The sequence below is a fragment of the Aethalodelphis obliquidens genome, unplaced genomic scaffold (assembly GCF_003676395.1).
Source record: "Aethalodelphis obliquidens isolate GAN/ISIS:26980383/991018 unplaced genomic scaffold, ASM367639v1 scaffold53, whole genome shotgun sequence".
NCBI lineage: Eukaryota > Metazoa > Chordata > Mammalia > Artiodactyla > Delphinidae > Aethalodelphis > Aethalodelphis obliquidens.
Window position 1 is genome coordinate 8600220 of NW_020837997.1, and position 14030 is coordinate 8614249.

General features: G+C 53.1%; 1 protein-coding gene across 1 annotated transcript in view; it reads left to right on the forward strand.

Annotated features, from left to right (window-relative positions):
• Window positions 1-11224, forward strand: part of FBN3 (fibrillin 3) — a 59493-nt gene extending 48269 nt beyond the window's left edge. Inside the window, exons 57-63 of the mRNA XM_027086021.1 lie at window positions 224-346; window positions 523-639; window positions 5277-5405; window positions 5494-5613; window positions 7271-7505; window positions 8267-8414; window positions 10887-11224. Coding sequence (XP_026941822.1) covers window positions 224-346; window positions 523-639; window positions 5277-5405; window positions 5494-5613; window positions 7271-7505; window positions 8267-8414; window positions 10887-11219 — 1205 coding nt within the window. The 3' untranslated portion in view covers window positions 11220-11224. The remainder of the gene's footprint in view (window positions 1-223; window positions 347-522; window positions 640-5276; window positions 5406-5493; window positions 5614-7270; window positions 7506-8266; window positions 8415-10886) is intronic.
• Window positions 11225-14030: the final 2806 nt, after the last annotated feature.

Sequence of the window (14030 nt, forward strand, 5' to 3'; positions counted from 1 at the left end):
GCTGGGATTGAGACTGTCTGGTCCGCCAAGCCAAATATATTTACTCTCTGGCTTTTTACAGAAAACAAACAAACAAACAAAAAAACAGTTCCTTGTGTAAGCCCACAGATTCTGAATAGCTGGGGTCCGGGAAGGAGGCCTCAGCAGGGTGGGGGTGGGGACCCCAGCCCCTGAGCCCCCAGGAATGTCTGACTGACCCTCCTGAGTGCTGCGTCCCCTCTAGATGTGGACGAGTGCAGCCAGGTCCCCACGCCATGTCCCTTCCTCTGCAAAAACACCAAGGGCAGCTTCCTGTGCGCCTGCCCCCGAGGCTACCTGCTGGAGGAGAATGGCAGGATCTGCAGAGGTGACGTCCCTCTCTCCCCACCTATGCACCATGGGGCTCTGTCCCTGTCCCCCACAGGGGCATCTCACACCCTCCCACTGCATGGGGTCGGGTGCCGTCTCCAGGGTGTCTCCCCTGGGAAGCCCCAAGTCCCGGCGGGCCCTGCCCTGAGCCCGCTGGGACCCTGTGTGCTGCAGACGTGGATGAGTGCTCCTCCAGGCAGCACAACTGCCAGTTCTTCTGCGTCAACACCATCGGTGCCTTCACCTGCCGCTGTCCCCCTGGCTTCACCCAGCGCCACCAGGCCTGCTTTGGTGAGTCCCCTTTGGCCCTCGCAGCTGGTGCTTGGCCCCAGCCTTCACCAAATAAGTGGCAAATGCACAGTGTGTGCCAGACATCAGGGACACAGGGGTGATTAGAACAAAGCCCTTGCTCTGTCGCTGCTTACGTCCTGGTGGCAACTGGGACGTCAGTCTCCTTCCTTGCCTTAGGGACCTGGGAGACCACCCTCAGGAGTCTCTCTGACCTTGGCCCAGGACACCTACCCTCACCCTTGACCTGCCGAGTCTCTCTGCAGAGGGCCTCCCCAGGGTGCCCCCAAAAGCCAAGGGGGTCACGCAATCCAACTGTCACTTCTTAGTGTCTTGTGACCTGGGAGAACCAGACCTCCCCCAAGGGCTGAAACTAGACACGGGTGGCTTCTTTCAGGCTCCCACGAATCCACTCAGCCAACACCTACCAGGCAGTGCTCTAGACCAGAGCTCAGCAGACTCCAGCCCCCAAGTCAAGCCCGGCCCCCTGCTTGCTTTTGTCAATAAAGTTTTATTGGCACACAGCCATGCCCATTCATTTACGTATTGTCTGTGGCTGCATTTGCTACAACAGCAGAGCCAAGTAATTGCAACAGAGTAAAAAATATTTCCTACCTGGCCCTTTACAGAAGGAGTTTGCCTCGTCCTGTTCTAGACCCTGAGGGCACAGCAATTGAACACAAGGATCAAGCTTGCTGCCTCATGAACCATCCCTTCTGCCAGGCAATGACTAGAAACAAACATAACAGCTTACCACTGTAGCGTGTTAGAAGGTGATGTGGGACATGAAAGAAAGAAAAAGTAGAAAGCAGGGGAAGGCAATCAGGAGGGCTACAATATAATTCTATTTTTTAAGTGAGATATAATTGACGTGTAACATATTACTTTTAGGTGTACAACATAATGACTCGATATTTATGTATATTGCGAAGCGATCACCACAGTAAGTCTAGTTAACATCCATCATCACATAGTTACAAAATTTTTTTCTTGTGATGAGAACACTTTATACTCTCTTAGCAACTTTGAAACATACAGTACAGTATTATTTTTTTTTCATTAACAGATTTTTTAATTTAATTTTTATTTTATATTGGGGTATAGTTGATTTACAATGTTGTGTTAGTTTCAGGTGTACAGCAAAGTGAATCAGGAATACATAGACACATACTTATTCTTTTTCAGATTCTTTTCCCATATAGGGTTATTACAGAATATTGAGTGGAGTTCCCTGTGCTACACAGTAGGTCTTCATTGATTATCTATTTTTGTGTGTGTATATGTTAATCCCAAACTCCTAATTCATCCCTCCCCCTCACCTTTCCCCTTTGGTAACCATAAATTAGTTTTCTAAGTCTGTGAGTCTATTTCTGTTTTGTAAATAAGTTCATTTGTATCATCTTTTTAGATTCCACATATAAGTGATATCATATAATATCTGTCATTCTCTGACTTACTTTGCTTAGTATGATAATCTCTAGGTCCATCCATATTGCTGCAAATGGCATTATCTCATTCAATGCAGTATTATTTATTTATTTATTTATGGCTGTATTGGGTCTTCATTGCTGTGCACAGGCTTTCTCTAGTTGCAGCGAGCAGGGGCTACTCGTTGTTGCGGTGCACGGGCTTCTCACTGTGGTGGCTTCTCTTTTGTGGAGCACAGGCTCTAGGCGCGCCAGCTTCAGTAGTTGTGGCATGCGGGCTCAGTAGTTGTGGCTCCTGGGCTCTAGAGCTCAGGCTCAGTGGTTGTGGTGCACGGGCTTAGTTGCTCCGTGGCACGTGGGGTCTTCCCAGACCAGGGCTCGAACCCAGTGTCCCCTGCATTGGCAGGCGGATTCTTAACCACTGCGCCACCAGGGAAGCCCTCAATGCAGTATTATTAACCACAGTCACCATGCTGTACATTACATCCCATGACTTATTTATTTTATAACTGGAAGTTTGTACCTTTGACCACCTTCTTCCCTTTCAATCACCTCCCAGACCCTCCTCTGGCAACCACAAGTCTGTTCTCTGTATCCGTGAGCTTGGCTTTCTTGTTTTGTTTTTAGATTCCACATATAAGTGGGATCACACGGCATTTGTCTTTCTCTGTCTGACTGATTTCCTCTTAGCAAAGTACCCACAAGGTCCAACCATGTTATCACAAGTGGCAGGATCGCCTTCTTTTTTATAGCTGAATAATATTCCATTGTACGTATATAACACATTTTCTTTATTCATCCATGTTTGGGTACTTAGATTGTTCCCAGGTCTTGGCTGTTCTGAATAATGCTGCAGTGAACATAGGGGTGCAGGTACCTTTTCAAGTTAGTGTTTTCATTTTCTTTGGATAAATACACCCAGAAGTGGAATTGCTGGGTGGGCTGCAGGAAAAATGGCAAGCCTCACTGAAAGGGGAAAGATTTGAAGGAGGTGAAGGAGTGAGCCGTGTGCATATCTGTGGGAGGAGTGAGCATTCCTAGCCACGAAATGACTGGCATTTCTCCTTTTTCTGTACAGTCAAGTTATTTTCCCTCCTTCTTAAGGTGAGCACACTTACTATGGCATTTGTGTGTGTGCAGCTGTATGCGTGTGCACACGGGCTTAGAAGCCCCATGTCCCAATGCCTCTTGTACCCAAGAGAGATTCCAGGTTCCCACAGGGCTGTGCCTGGTGTCAAGAATCTCCATACTCAATAAAGAAGATGTGGGCTTCCCTGGTGGCGCAGTGGTTGAGAGTCCGCCTGCCGACGCAGGGGACACGGGTTCGTGCCCCGGTCCGGGAGGATCCCACATGCCGCGGAGCACCTGGGCCCGTGGGCCATGGCCGCTGAGCCTGCGCGTCTGGAGCCTGTGCTCCACAACGGGAAAGGCCACAACGGTGAGAGGCCCGCATACCATAAAAAAAAAAAAAGAAGAAGAAGATGTGGTATATATACAGTGGAATACTACTCAGTCATAAAAAAGTATGAAATAATGCTATTTGCAGCAACATGGATGGACCAAGAGATTACCCTACTAAGTGAAGTAAGTCAGACAAAGACAAATACCATATGATATCACTTATATGTGGACTCTAAAATAGAACACAAATGAACTTATTTACAAAACAGAAATGAACTCACAGACATAGAGAACAGACCTGTGGTTGCCAAGGGGGAGGGGAGGGATGGAGTGGGAGTTTGGGACTAGCAGATACAAACTATTATATGTAGAATGGATAAACAACAAGGTCCTACTGTATAGCGTAGTGAAGTATTGATATATTCAATATCACTCAATAAACCATAATGGAAAAGAATATATTTATGTATAACTGAATCACTTTTGTACACCAGAAACTAACACAACATCGTAAATCAACTATACTTCAATAAAATAAAATTTTAAAACTTAAAAAAAAATCTCCATAGTCAAGGAGGCCTAAATTAGGGTTCCCCCTAGAAATGTAGGGTTCATTCTCCATGACCCCAATCCCAATGCAATTTACCACCATGGACCATGACCACCATAGCAATGTTGCCTGATAACCAGGCCTGTCTTAGCTCAGGCTGCCATGACAAAATATCATAGACTGGGTGGCTTACAAAACAGACATTGCTCACAGTCTGGAGGCTCTAGGTCCAAGATTAACATGCTAACAGGGTCAGGTTCTGATGAGGGCCTCTTCCTGGCTTGCATACGGCCACCTTCCTCCTGTGTCCTCATGTGGTAGGGAGAGAACAAGAGTAAAGGTCTTTGGTGTCTCTTTTTATAAGGGCACCAATCCCATCAGGAGGGCCCCACCCTCATGACCTCTTCTAACCCTAATCACCTCCCAAAGGTCTCGCCTCCTCATACCATCACTCTGGGGGTTAGGGTTTTGGGAATTTGGCAGTGGTGGCATTGGGGGTGGGGCAGGGGGGACACACACATTCAATCCATAACTCTGGCTGACATCCCACAATTGTCAGGTTTCCATGAGGACAGAGTGCAACAGTTACCCTGGGTCATTTTCCCACAGAGAAGGACAAGGGGTTTTGTTAATCTTTTACTCTTAGGTTGAGCACTGTCCCAGTGCTTCATGTGATTAGGTTAATTTAATTCTCACAAAACACAATGAGGTAGATATTATCATCTCCATGCTACAGCTGACAAAACTGAGGCACAGAGAGAGTAAGTCGGTTGCCCTACGTCACACAGCACTGAGGTGGTAGAGATGAGATTCAAAGTCCTATATGTGCGTGCTCTTAAGTGTTTGTGACAGTTCTGTGAAGTGGGAACTGTTATGGATCTCCTTTCACAGAGAGGGAAACTGAGGCCCAGAGAGGTTAAGATTTGCCTGGGGGACTTCCCTGGCTGTCCAGTGGTTGAGACTCCTCACTTCCAATGCCGGGGCTGTGTGTTCGATCCCTGGTCTGGGAACTAAGATCCCACAAGCTGCATGGTGCAGCCAAAAAATGTGTGTGTGTGTGTGTGTGTGTGTGTGTGTGTGTGTGTGTCTGTCTGTCTGTCTGTCTGTCTGTGTGTGTGTGTGTGTGTGTGTGTGTGTGTGTGTGTGTGTGTATGTAAAAGATTTGCCTGGAACAGTTGATCAGGTGGTAGGCCTGGTATCGTGGTGCCTGACATGAACCCCCTAACCAGCAGGTGGCCCTGCCCGTTCTATGTCCTCTGCAGACAATGACGAGTGCTTGGCCCAGCCTGGCCCGTGTGGCACCCGTGGACACTGCCACAATGCCCCAGGAAGCTTCAGCTGTGAGTGCTATCAAGGCTTCACCCTGGACAGCTCAGGCCATGGCTGCAAAGGTAGAACCGGGCTTTGGGTGGGGTCTAGGCCTTGGGGGTGGTCCTGAGGGCTGCCTGGCAAGCCTTCTGTCCTCTCGACATCTCACAGATGTGGATGAATGTGACGGGCCTCATCGCTGCCAGCACGGCTGCCAGAACGAGCTGGGGGGTTACCGCTGTGGCTGCCCCCAGGGCTTCACCCCACACTCCCAGTGGGGCCAGTGTGTGGGTGAGTAGTGGGGGCTGGGAGGAAGCCGACCCCCCACCAGAATCTGTCCAAAGTGGGCAACTGGGAACCACCCCCATGGCAGGATGTTGTGATAAGCACAAGTACCTCAAGGCCGATTGCCTGGTCTGGAAGGTAGTTAGTTCCCTGCTGCTGGGCAGGCTGGGGAGTTAAGGGTCTGCAGAGTCAGCCTGGCAAAGTGGTGGCCGTTTCTTAGGGAGTGATGGTCTGGAGGGCTCAGTGAAGATTCTGAGATAGTATCTGTGATCACTGGGAAAGGAGTGCTGGGATTGATTAGTGACGTCTGCCATGGATGTGGCAACGGAAGTGGGTGCATGCATGCTGCATCTTTTGTCATAGCTGTTGCAGACGCCCTTGGTTTGGGGAACTAGCCTTCTGCCTTCCCTCCGACCTTGCCCACTGCACCCTTCTGTTTGCTGCTCCGGGGCCTCCCAATGACAGCCTCGTCCTCACCACCTCTCTTTGTTCCTCCTCTGCAGTCGGGCTTTCACTCTGTACCCATGTAGGGACCACTCTCCTGCATCCTCTCCATCACCTTTCCTCAGATTCGCCTTCCACCTCCTCTGCTCTGGGCACCACTGCCTGCCCCTCCTGGACTCTCCACCCACAGCCTCTGTGACTCGGCTTTCCCCTCCCTCCCACTGCCTCGGCACTGCCTTCTCTCCCGCTCGTCCTCCTGCCCCTCCTGGTGGGTCCTCAGCTAAGTTCTCTGTCTTTTCCTCTGTCCCTCAGTATTTGTCCCCTGGGGACCCCGCAGACCATTGCCTCTGCTGCCAAGCCCTCTTTCTCAGCCTGCTCCACATTAGTTACTCATTCATTCCTTCGGCGATGGTTTGCCCAGGACCCATAGATACAGAAGTGAGCTGAGATCAGACTCCATCTCTGCCCTCCCATTGTCCAGTCTTCCGGGGGAGACAGGGGTTAATTAGGCCAGTGGTTCTCAACTGGGCACCGTTTTGAAGTGTCTTGGAGATATTTTTTTTTCTTTTTTTTTGTGGTACGCGGGCCTCTCACTGTTGTGGCCTCTCCCGTTGCGGAGCACAGGCTCCAGACGCGCAGGCTCAGCGGCCATGGCTCACGGGCCCAGCCGCTCCGCGGCATGTGGGATCCTCCCGGATCGGGGCACGAACCCGTGTCCCCTGCATCGGCAGGCGGACTCTCAACCACTGCGCCACCAGGGAAGCCCTCTTGGAGATATTTTTGATGGTCACAACTGGGCACTGGGTGCTCCTGGAATTTAGTGGGTGGACACCAGGGATGCTGCTCAACGCCCTGCGGTGTGCAGGACGGCCGCCATCACAGAGAATGAAACGGTCCCTAACGAGGATAGTGCCGAGGTGGGGAAACCTTGTTCTAGACCATCCCACCGTTTAACATTCCTGGGAAGTTTTGAGCAATGCTTTAAAGCAGAATTACAGGATGGCGGGGGGTGCTGGGGGGCGGATAAAGGAGTGTAGGGGACAGCAGACCTAGTCCAGAGGCTCACCGGGAGCTTGATGGAGGTTTTGACGTTGGCCTTGGGCTCTGAAGGAGGAACCAGAGTTGCCACGTGGGCATGGGAGGGAGGCATGTGGAGGGATCTGGAGATGCGAAGGCTGTCCCCTGCCCCTCCCCCCGTCCTCCCCCTCCCCCTCTACAGACAAGAACGAGTGTGTCCTGTCACCCGCGGCCTGCGGCAGCGCCTCCTGCCGCAACATGCTGGGCGGCTTCCGCTGCGTCTGCCCCTCCGGCTTTGACTTCAACCAGGCCCTCGGGGGCTGCCAGGACGTGGATGAGTGTGCGGGGCGGGGCGGCCCCTGTAGCTACAGCTGTGCCAACACCCCCGGTGGCTTCCTGTGCGGCTGCCCCCGAGGCTACTTCCGGGCTGGGCAAGGGTGAGGGGCTTGAGCGGGGTGGACACAGACACCCGAACCCTGGGAGTGCGCGCACGCACACACACACACACACACGGGCCTGTGCACACGTTCACGTACATACGTGTGCATGGAGAAATGGATGCAGGGGACTTCCCCGGTGGTCCAGTGGTTAAGACTCTGCGCTCCCACTGCAGGGGCCGTGGGTTTGATCCTGGTTGGGGAACTAAGATCCCACATGCTACACACACTGCATGGCCAAAACAGAAACCAACAAAAACAAAACAAAAAAGAGAAATGGGTGCAGAGGCCCCGTGGCAGCTGTACCTGTGCAGACACAAGCTCACACCCCATGTGGAGTAATTGTCCTGTATGTGCTTAGTGCAGGATGCACGCCTCCCTGTAATACATGTGAGTGTGTGTGAGGCTCACACCTGTGCCAACATGCCCGGGCACCCTCATTCACATATCCCAATGTGCACATGCGTGCAAGCACACGTCAGCATCCAGGGTGCACGCAGGCTCTACACACATACGCCCCTGGGTACACTCAGGTATATCCTACACCCCTGCACGCATGCAGGTTCACACCTACACCCAGGAAAGCCAAGGGATGCACACACACACGTGTAGGCACATGCAAATCCGCACTGGCACCTTGGTACACTCGTAGTTGCCCCCACGGGCAGAGTGGCTCCAAATGGAGTGTAGGGGGTGGGAGGATGGTAGGACAGGTCCCATCAGCCTGCCCTGAACACTTTCCCACCCCTGTCCTGGCTCAGGCACTGTGTCTCTGGCCTGGGCTTCAGCCCTGGACCTCAGGATGCCCCAGATGAGGAGCTGCTCTCACCTGAAGGCTGCTATGAATGCAAGATCAACAGCCAGCCCCCTCGTGACCGGCCACGGCGCAGCCCCCGTGGGGACTATCAGGTGCCATGGGGAATGCACTGGGCATGGGGCACAGTGAGTGGCAGGGACAGCCAGGGAACCGGCCAGGGGTAAGAGGAGCAGGCTCCATGTCACAGCTTGTCCCCTAAGTCATGGTGCCTTTCTGGGTCTTCGTGTAGTTCCTCAGCCTGAGGATTCCCCTTGGGGGCTCTCGGGGACACAGACCCCCAAGCACCCCAGCTTGCTCCAGATGAGAAGTCAGGCACCTCCCACACAGGCCCTGGGTGTGGTGCTTCCCGTGGATCCCTTCCATGGAGCTTCAATGCAAGAAAAATGCCTTGGGCCCCCCAACCCTGCCTGCACCCTGGAACTTGTCACCTGTCACCTCCTGGCTGGCAGAGCCCCTCTGGATTTAGCACCAATAGCGCTCAGAGCAGCTAGCTTAACCACTTCCATCATCCCCTTTCTTCAGACCCTCTGCACCTCTTTCCTGCACCCACAATGCTCCTGGAGCTATGCTCAGGCCTCCTGAGCCCTCCTTGTCTCTCCCCCACCCCACCCGCCATGCTCTCAAGAACAGCAGAGCAGCCCTGTGGTTTAGTCCCTCTGTCCCCTGGGGCCACTCCAGCTATGACCCTGACCCCACCAGGTTGTGCAGGGAGGGCAGTTTTGTCACAAATTCAGCTTGCTTGTCCTACAGCTGAAAAGTCCTTGAGGCTACTGCTGCCTTGTCTTGCCACTGTGCCCCAAAGAATATGAAAGCTAACCATTTATTAAGCACCCGCTGGGTACATGTGCTGCTCCAAGCATTCTGCATTCATTCACAACCTCTCAATGTTTACAACAGCCCTGGGAGGTGTAGGTACCACTATCATCCTCATTTTACAGATGGGGAATCTGACGCTCAGAGAGGTTAGGTCACATGCCCAAGTTACAGAACTAAAACCTGGCAGAGCAGGATGGCAGTCATCCCGGGCCCCTCTGCAGCCACCACCTTCTGAGGTCATTACTTTCTGTTATTTCAAGAAAAAAAAAATCACTGAGCACAGCAGCCGCTACTCACATCTGGAACCAAACTCCTTCACTCCATAGACTTTACTGAACACCTACTCTGTGCTGGACTCATAGCGAACAAACAAGAAAATGGAGCAACAGTGAACAACACATAAAACACACAATAAAAAAAAAGTCCCTGTCCCCATAGGACTGATATTCTAATAGAGAAACAGATAAGAAATATGTAAAACACATCATATTTTGTAACACATGATAAGTATGATACATGATAAATACTATGGGGAAAAAATGCAGGCAGAAGTGGGAAAGGAATGCTGGGTCTGAGGGGCTCTCAATATTAGATTATCTAAATATGAATGTTCCTTTGCTTTCCTTTTCCTTCTAGTTGTTTCCCCTTTCTGGGAAAAAGAGTGTGTACATATTATTCCCATTGTTACCGTTATTTTTGTAAGCATCACAGGTATAGGGCCCAGTGTCTGTCAGGTTTGCCACTGTGTCACCAGCCCTTGCTACTCAGTAAGAGTGAGTGGAGAGGTTGTCAGGGCTCCTGGCATGGACACAAGCAGATCTGGGCAAAGGCAGGCAGGGTCCTGTGGCTTTGCCTGCAATACCCACGGATTGCCAGCAGGTGTCAGTAAGAGCACACATCTGAGCAACAGTCCTGGTGAAGGGCTGGGAAACAAGAATAGTTTTCACTTTCCTGCAACAGCAAAACACCCCATCAGCATGTAAATTAGGCAGAACAAACAGCTCTGCCCAGAGCAAAGGAGAAGAAAGCACAGATAATCTCCTGTGGGATTGGATACATCACCCAGCCCCCGTCAGCCTGCCTTTGAGGTTTGCTGGCTTATTCAGGGCCCTGTCCGGCTGCCAGGATCAGGAAGCATTCTGAGGAGCTCAGATAAAGAGGGGTTTGTCATCTGCACACGGGGGGGGGGGGGGGGGGGGGTCTCAGAGAGCGCAGATGCAGGAAGTGCAGCCAGCCTCCAGGAACCGGATAGCTACTGGGCAGCTCCTTTGTATGGCCCAGCAGGGTCTTGTGTTTCTCTCGCTGTGTCTGGGGCTGGCTCGTGCTGCAGGGCCCTTGGTCATAATTCCAGCCACCCCAGACCACCTTTGAGTGACCTTAGGTGCTTTGGGGCCAGATGCCATCTGACTGCCTCCCAGTCTGGGTATCTGAGGGAAAATTCTCCATTTCCTCCACCAGGCTGGCAGGGATCGAACTAAGGCCCCTCAGTTGAAACAAGGGGTCTGGAGTCAACCTGTGAAAAAGTTTCCTTTCCACCTGGGAACCAGCCTCCACCTCTATCCTCTACTATAGCCCAAGCTGACCATTGGCCTTATGGGTGGGGAGGGCTAGACAGGAGTCAAGGGCAGGGAGTGGTCTGTGTTTTCCTCCATTTTAGAGATTGCCTAAAATTCTCCTCTTGGCCCCCTACCCACCGCATTCTGATTTCTCCCAGCCCCTGCCATCATCCACCTGGTCTTTCTCCCCAGGCGAGCCTGGCCAGCCTTGATTCGGAGGCTCCGCTGACCCTGGGCCTGAACCTCTCCCGCCTGAGCCGGGCCGAGCACATCCTAGAGCTGCGGCCGGCGCTGGAGGGTCTGGGGGGCCGCGTCCGCTACATCATTGCCCGTGGCAACGAGCAAGGTTTCTTCCGCATGCATCACCTCCGCGGCCTCAGCTCCCTGCAGCTGGGGCGTCGGAGGCCGGGGCCAGGAACCTACCAGCTGGAGGTGGTGAGCGTGGCTGGGGCCTGGGGCACCCAGCCTGAGGGGTGGCCGGCAGGCCGGGCCTTGCGGCTAAAGGTGCAGCTGCAGCTGCTGTAGTCCAGAGGCACCCACGCCTCACACCTGGCCCCAGGCCCCTCCTGCAGCCCGCTTCCCAGACTCACCACCTGGACACCACCCCCCCCCCCCCCGCCTCCTTCCACAGGATGTCACTCTGTTTGCTACACCCCTGCCCCCCCCCCCGGGAGACCCTTGACAAGCCCTGGCGTCAATGGGCCCCAGGGTCCCTATGCGGTCCTCCTCTCCAGAGGCGGGAAATACTAGAGCTGGGAGAGATCAATCCCCGGCGGCAGTGGCCGACCAGGTGGAACCCCAAAACTCAGGAAGAGCGAAATGCTATCCTGTGACCTCAAGCAAGCCCAGCCTCTATCCGAGGGACCCCACCATTCGGTGTTTCCTGGAGACAGCAGGCAGCTGCTGTGGCGTGCCCCCTCCACTTCAACAGCCAGGGTCAAGGAGGGCCCTGGGTTTCACTGTATCTGGTCAGTCTCAGGCTTAAACTTCTGCACTGCACGGGGGCTCAGCCCTGGGGGTTGGCGGGACATGGGAACGGGTGGCTAGGATGGGCCTAGGGCTCGTCCGTCCCAGCAGAAGGGCCCACGGGGCCCCAGCCAGAGTTGCTGACATGCAGCCATGTTCACTCCCACGGGGAGCTGGGCTAGGGTTCTGAGGATGCTTTTCTATCGGGAGCAGAGACAACAATAAAGTTATTTTGGGTTAAGTCTGTCCCTTGGCAGGTTCTGGCAGTAAGGAGACGCTGCCCTTGGCAGGGCCGGGCAAGGCTCGCGTGGCGGGGTAGCAGGAGGCCCCAGGAGGTCAGCAGCTTTGGAAAGGATGCACTTCTGCCTAGGGTTCTGAAGAGGATGTGTGTACGGGAGAGGTGGGTGAAGACCATCCTGCACCTGGGGGTGGGGGACACCATCCCAGGGTGCAGGTAGGTTCTACCAACTTCAGACCTGGGAGTTTGGCACAAAGCCAGGCTGCAAGTGGCAACCATTGGATCCCTTGTGGGTTCACCATTACTGATAATAATGGCTTATGATTTCTGACCCCATACTATGTACCAGGCACCATTCTAAGCATTGTACAATTACTGACCCATTCAGTCCTTGTGACTGAGTCCAAGCTCATACTACTCGCCACATGACAGGCCAGTAAGTCGAGAGACGAGTTGTTGGGACAAGGAATAGCGACTTTATTCGGAAAGCCAGCAAACCGAGAAGGTGGTGGACTCGTGCCCCAAAGAACCATCTTGCCTGAGTTAGAATTCAGGCTTCTTTTATACTAAAAGGGGAGGGAGTAAAGTCAAACCAATTTCCTTGTTCTGGTCAGCTTCTGGAGGGGATGTGTTCATTTCTTCCTGCAGACATTCACAGGTGGGCCTGGCCTGGATGTTTCCTGTGAGCTAAACAAAGGTATTTTAGCTCAGCACTCATTACCTGGGAAGCAGGATTCCTGGCCCAAGATGGGCCATTATGTATAATTTGAGCTTATAGGCAACATCCCTTTAGTGATTAACTTGTAATAGAATATAAAAAAGTTCTTCCTGGGCTTCCCTGGTGGTGCAGGGGTTGAGAGTCGGCCTGCCGATGCAGGGGACGCAGGTTCGTGCCCCGGTCCGGGAGGATCCCACATGCCGCGGAGCGGCTGGGCCCGTGAGCCATGGCCACTGAGGCTGCGCGTCCGGATCCTGTGCTCCGCAACGGGAGAGGCCACAACAGTGAGAGGCCCGCGTACCGCAAAAAAAAAAAAAAAAAAAAAAGTTCTTCCTTATTACATCATCACTATGACCCCATGGAATAGATACTGTTATTCTCATCCCCATTTTACAGATAGGAAAACTGAGGCTCAGAGAGGTTAAATGACTTGGCCGAGGTGACACCAGATTACAGGTAGAAGATCCAGATTCAAAGTTGGGCAGCCATGCCAGTGTCCTGGCTCCAGGTTGGACTGGATCTATTGAATTTGATGGCTGAGCTCAGTGGATGGGATACTCACTGTGTTAACATGTAGCTTGTGCGTGTGCTGTATGTCACAAACGGCAGTGTATTTAGTCCCCACAGACTTGTATGAGGCAGGCAGTGTTATCACCTCTGTTTCACAGCGGGGAAACCGAGGCTCAGAGAGTTTATGGCATCTGCTCTGGGTACCCATACAGTATAGTGGGGCCTGGAAGTTCCTTTGAGTCTGCACCCTGGCCCCAGGCCCCAGTGCTCAGCACCCCAGGCTGAGAGCACAGATCCTGGGGTGGGAGGGGATCACGTGGGTTTCAACACAGGCTGGGGACTCGCACCCCACAATGAAAGGTTCCAGAGACAGGAATGACGTCCCACCAATGGTTTATTTAAAAGTTACAGAGAAGCACATCCTGGGAGAGAACTGAAGCTTTGCAAAGACCCAGAGGGACACAGGCAGGTGTGTCCCTACAGGTAGGCAACTATAGTGATGGTTCTTTCCAAGAATCGTTGCCCAGGCAGGTGTGACTCTGGTGCCTGGAGTAGGCACGGGGCTTGAAATAACAGAGCTCCCTTGTTCCAGCTATCTGAGGAGCAGGAGGTAGCAGGGGTGACAGGGAGGGAACTGATGCAGCCTCAGGTGCGGGGACTGAGATTTGCCCTGAAGCACAGAGGGGCTGGGGCAGCTGAGGCTGCAGGGTGATAACTGTGGCATACGGAGGTCCAGCCCATCTCGTGCTGGCTGATCCTAGAGAAGTGCGGGCTCATGGTCCTGCAGGAGGGACGGGGCGGATCGGCAGGGGAGGGGGCGCTGGAGTGGAGTCAGGGGCCCTGAAGTTTTCAGTCCACACATTTGGCGTTTCATTTCAGCACTTGCCGAAGCCCCCTGGGCCAG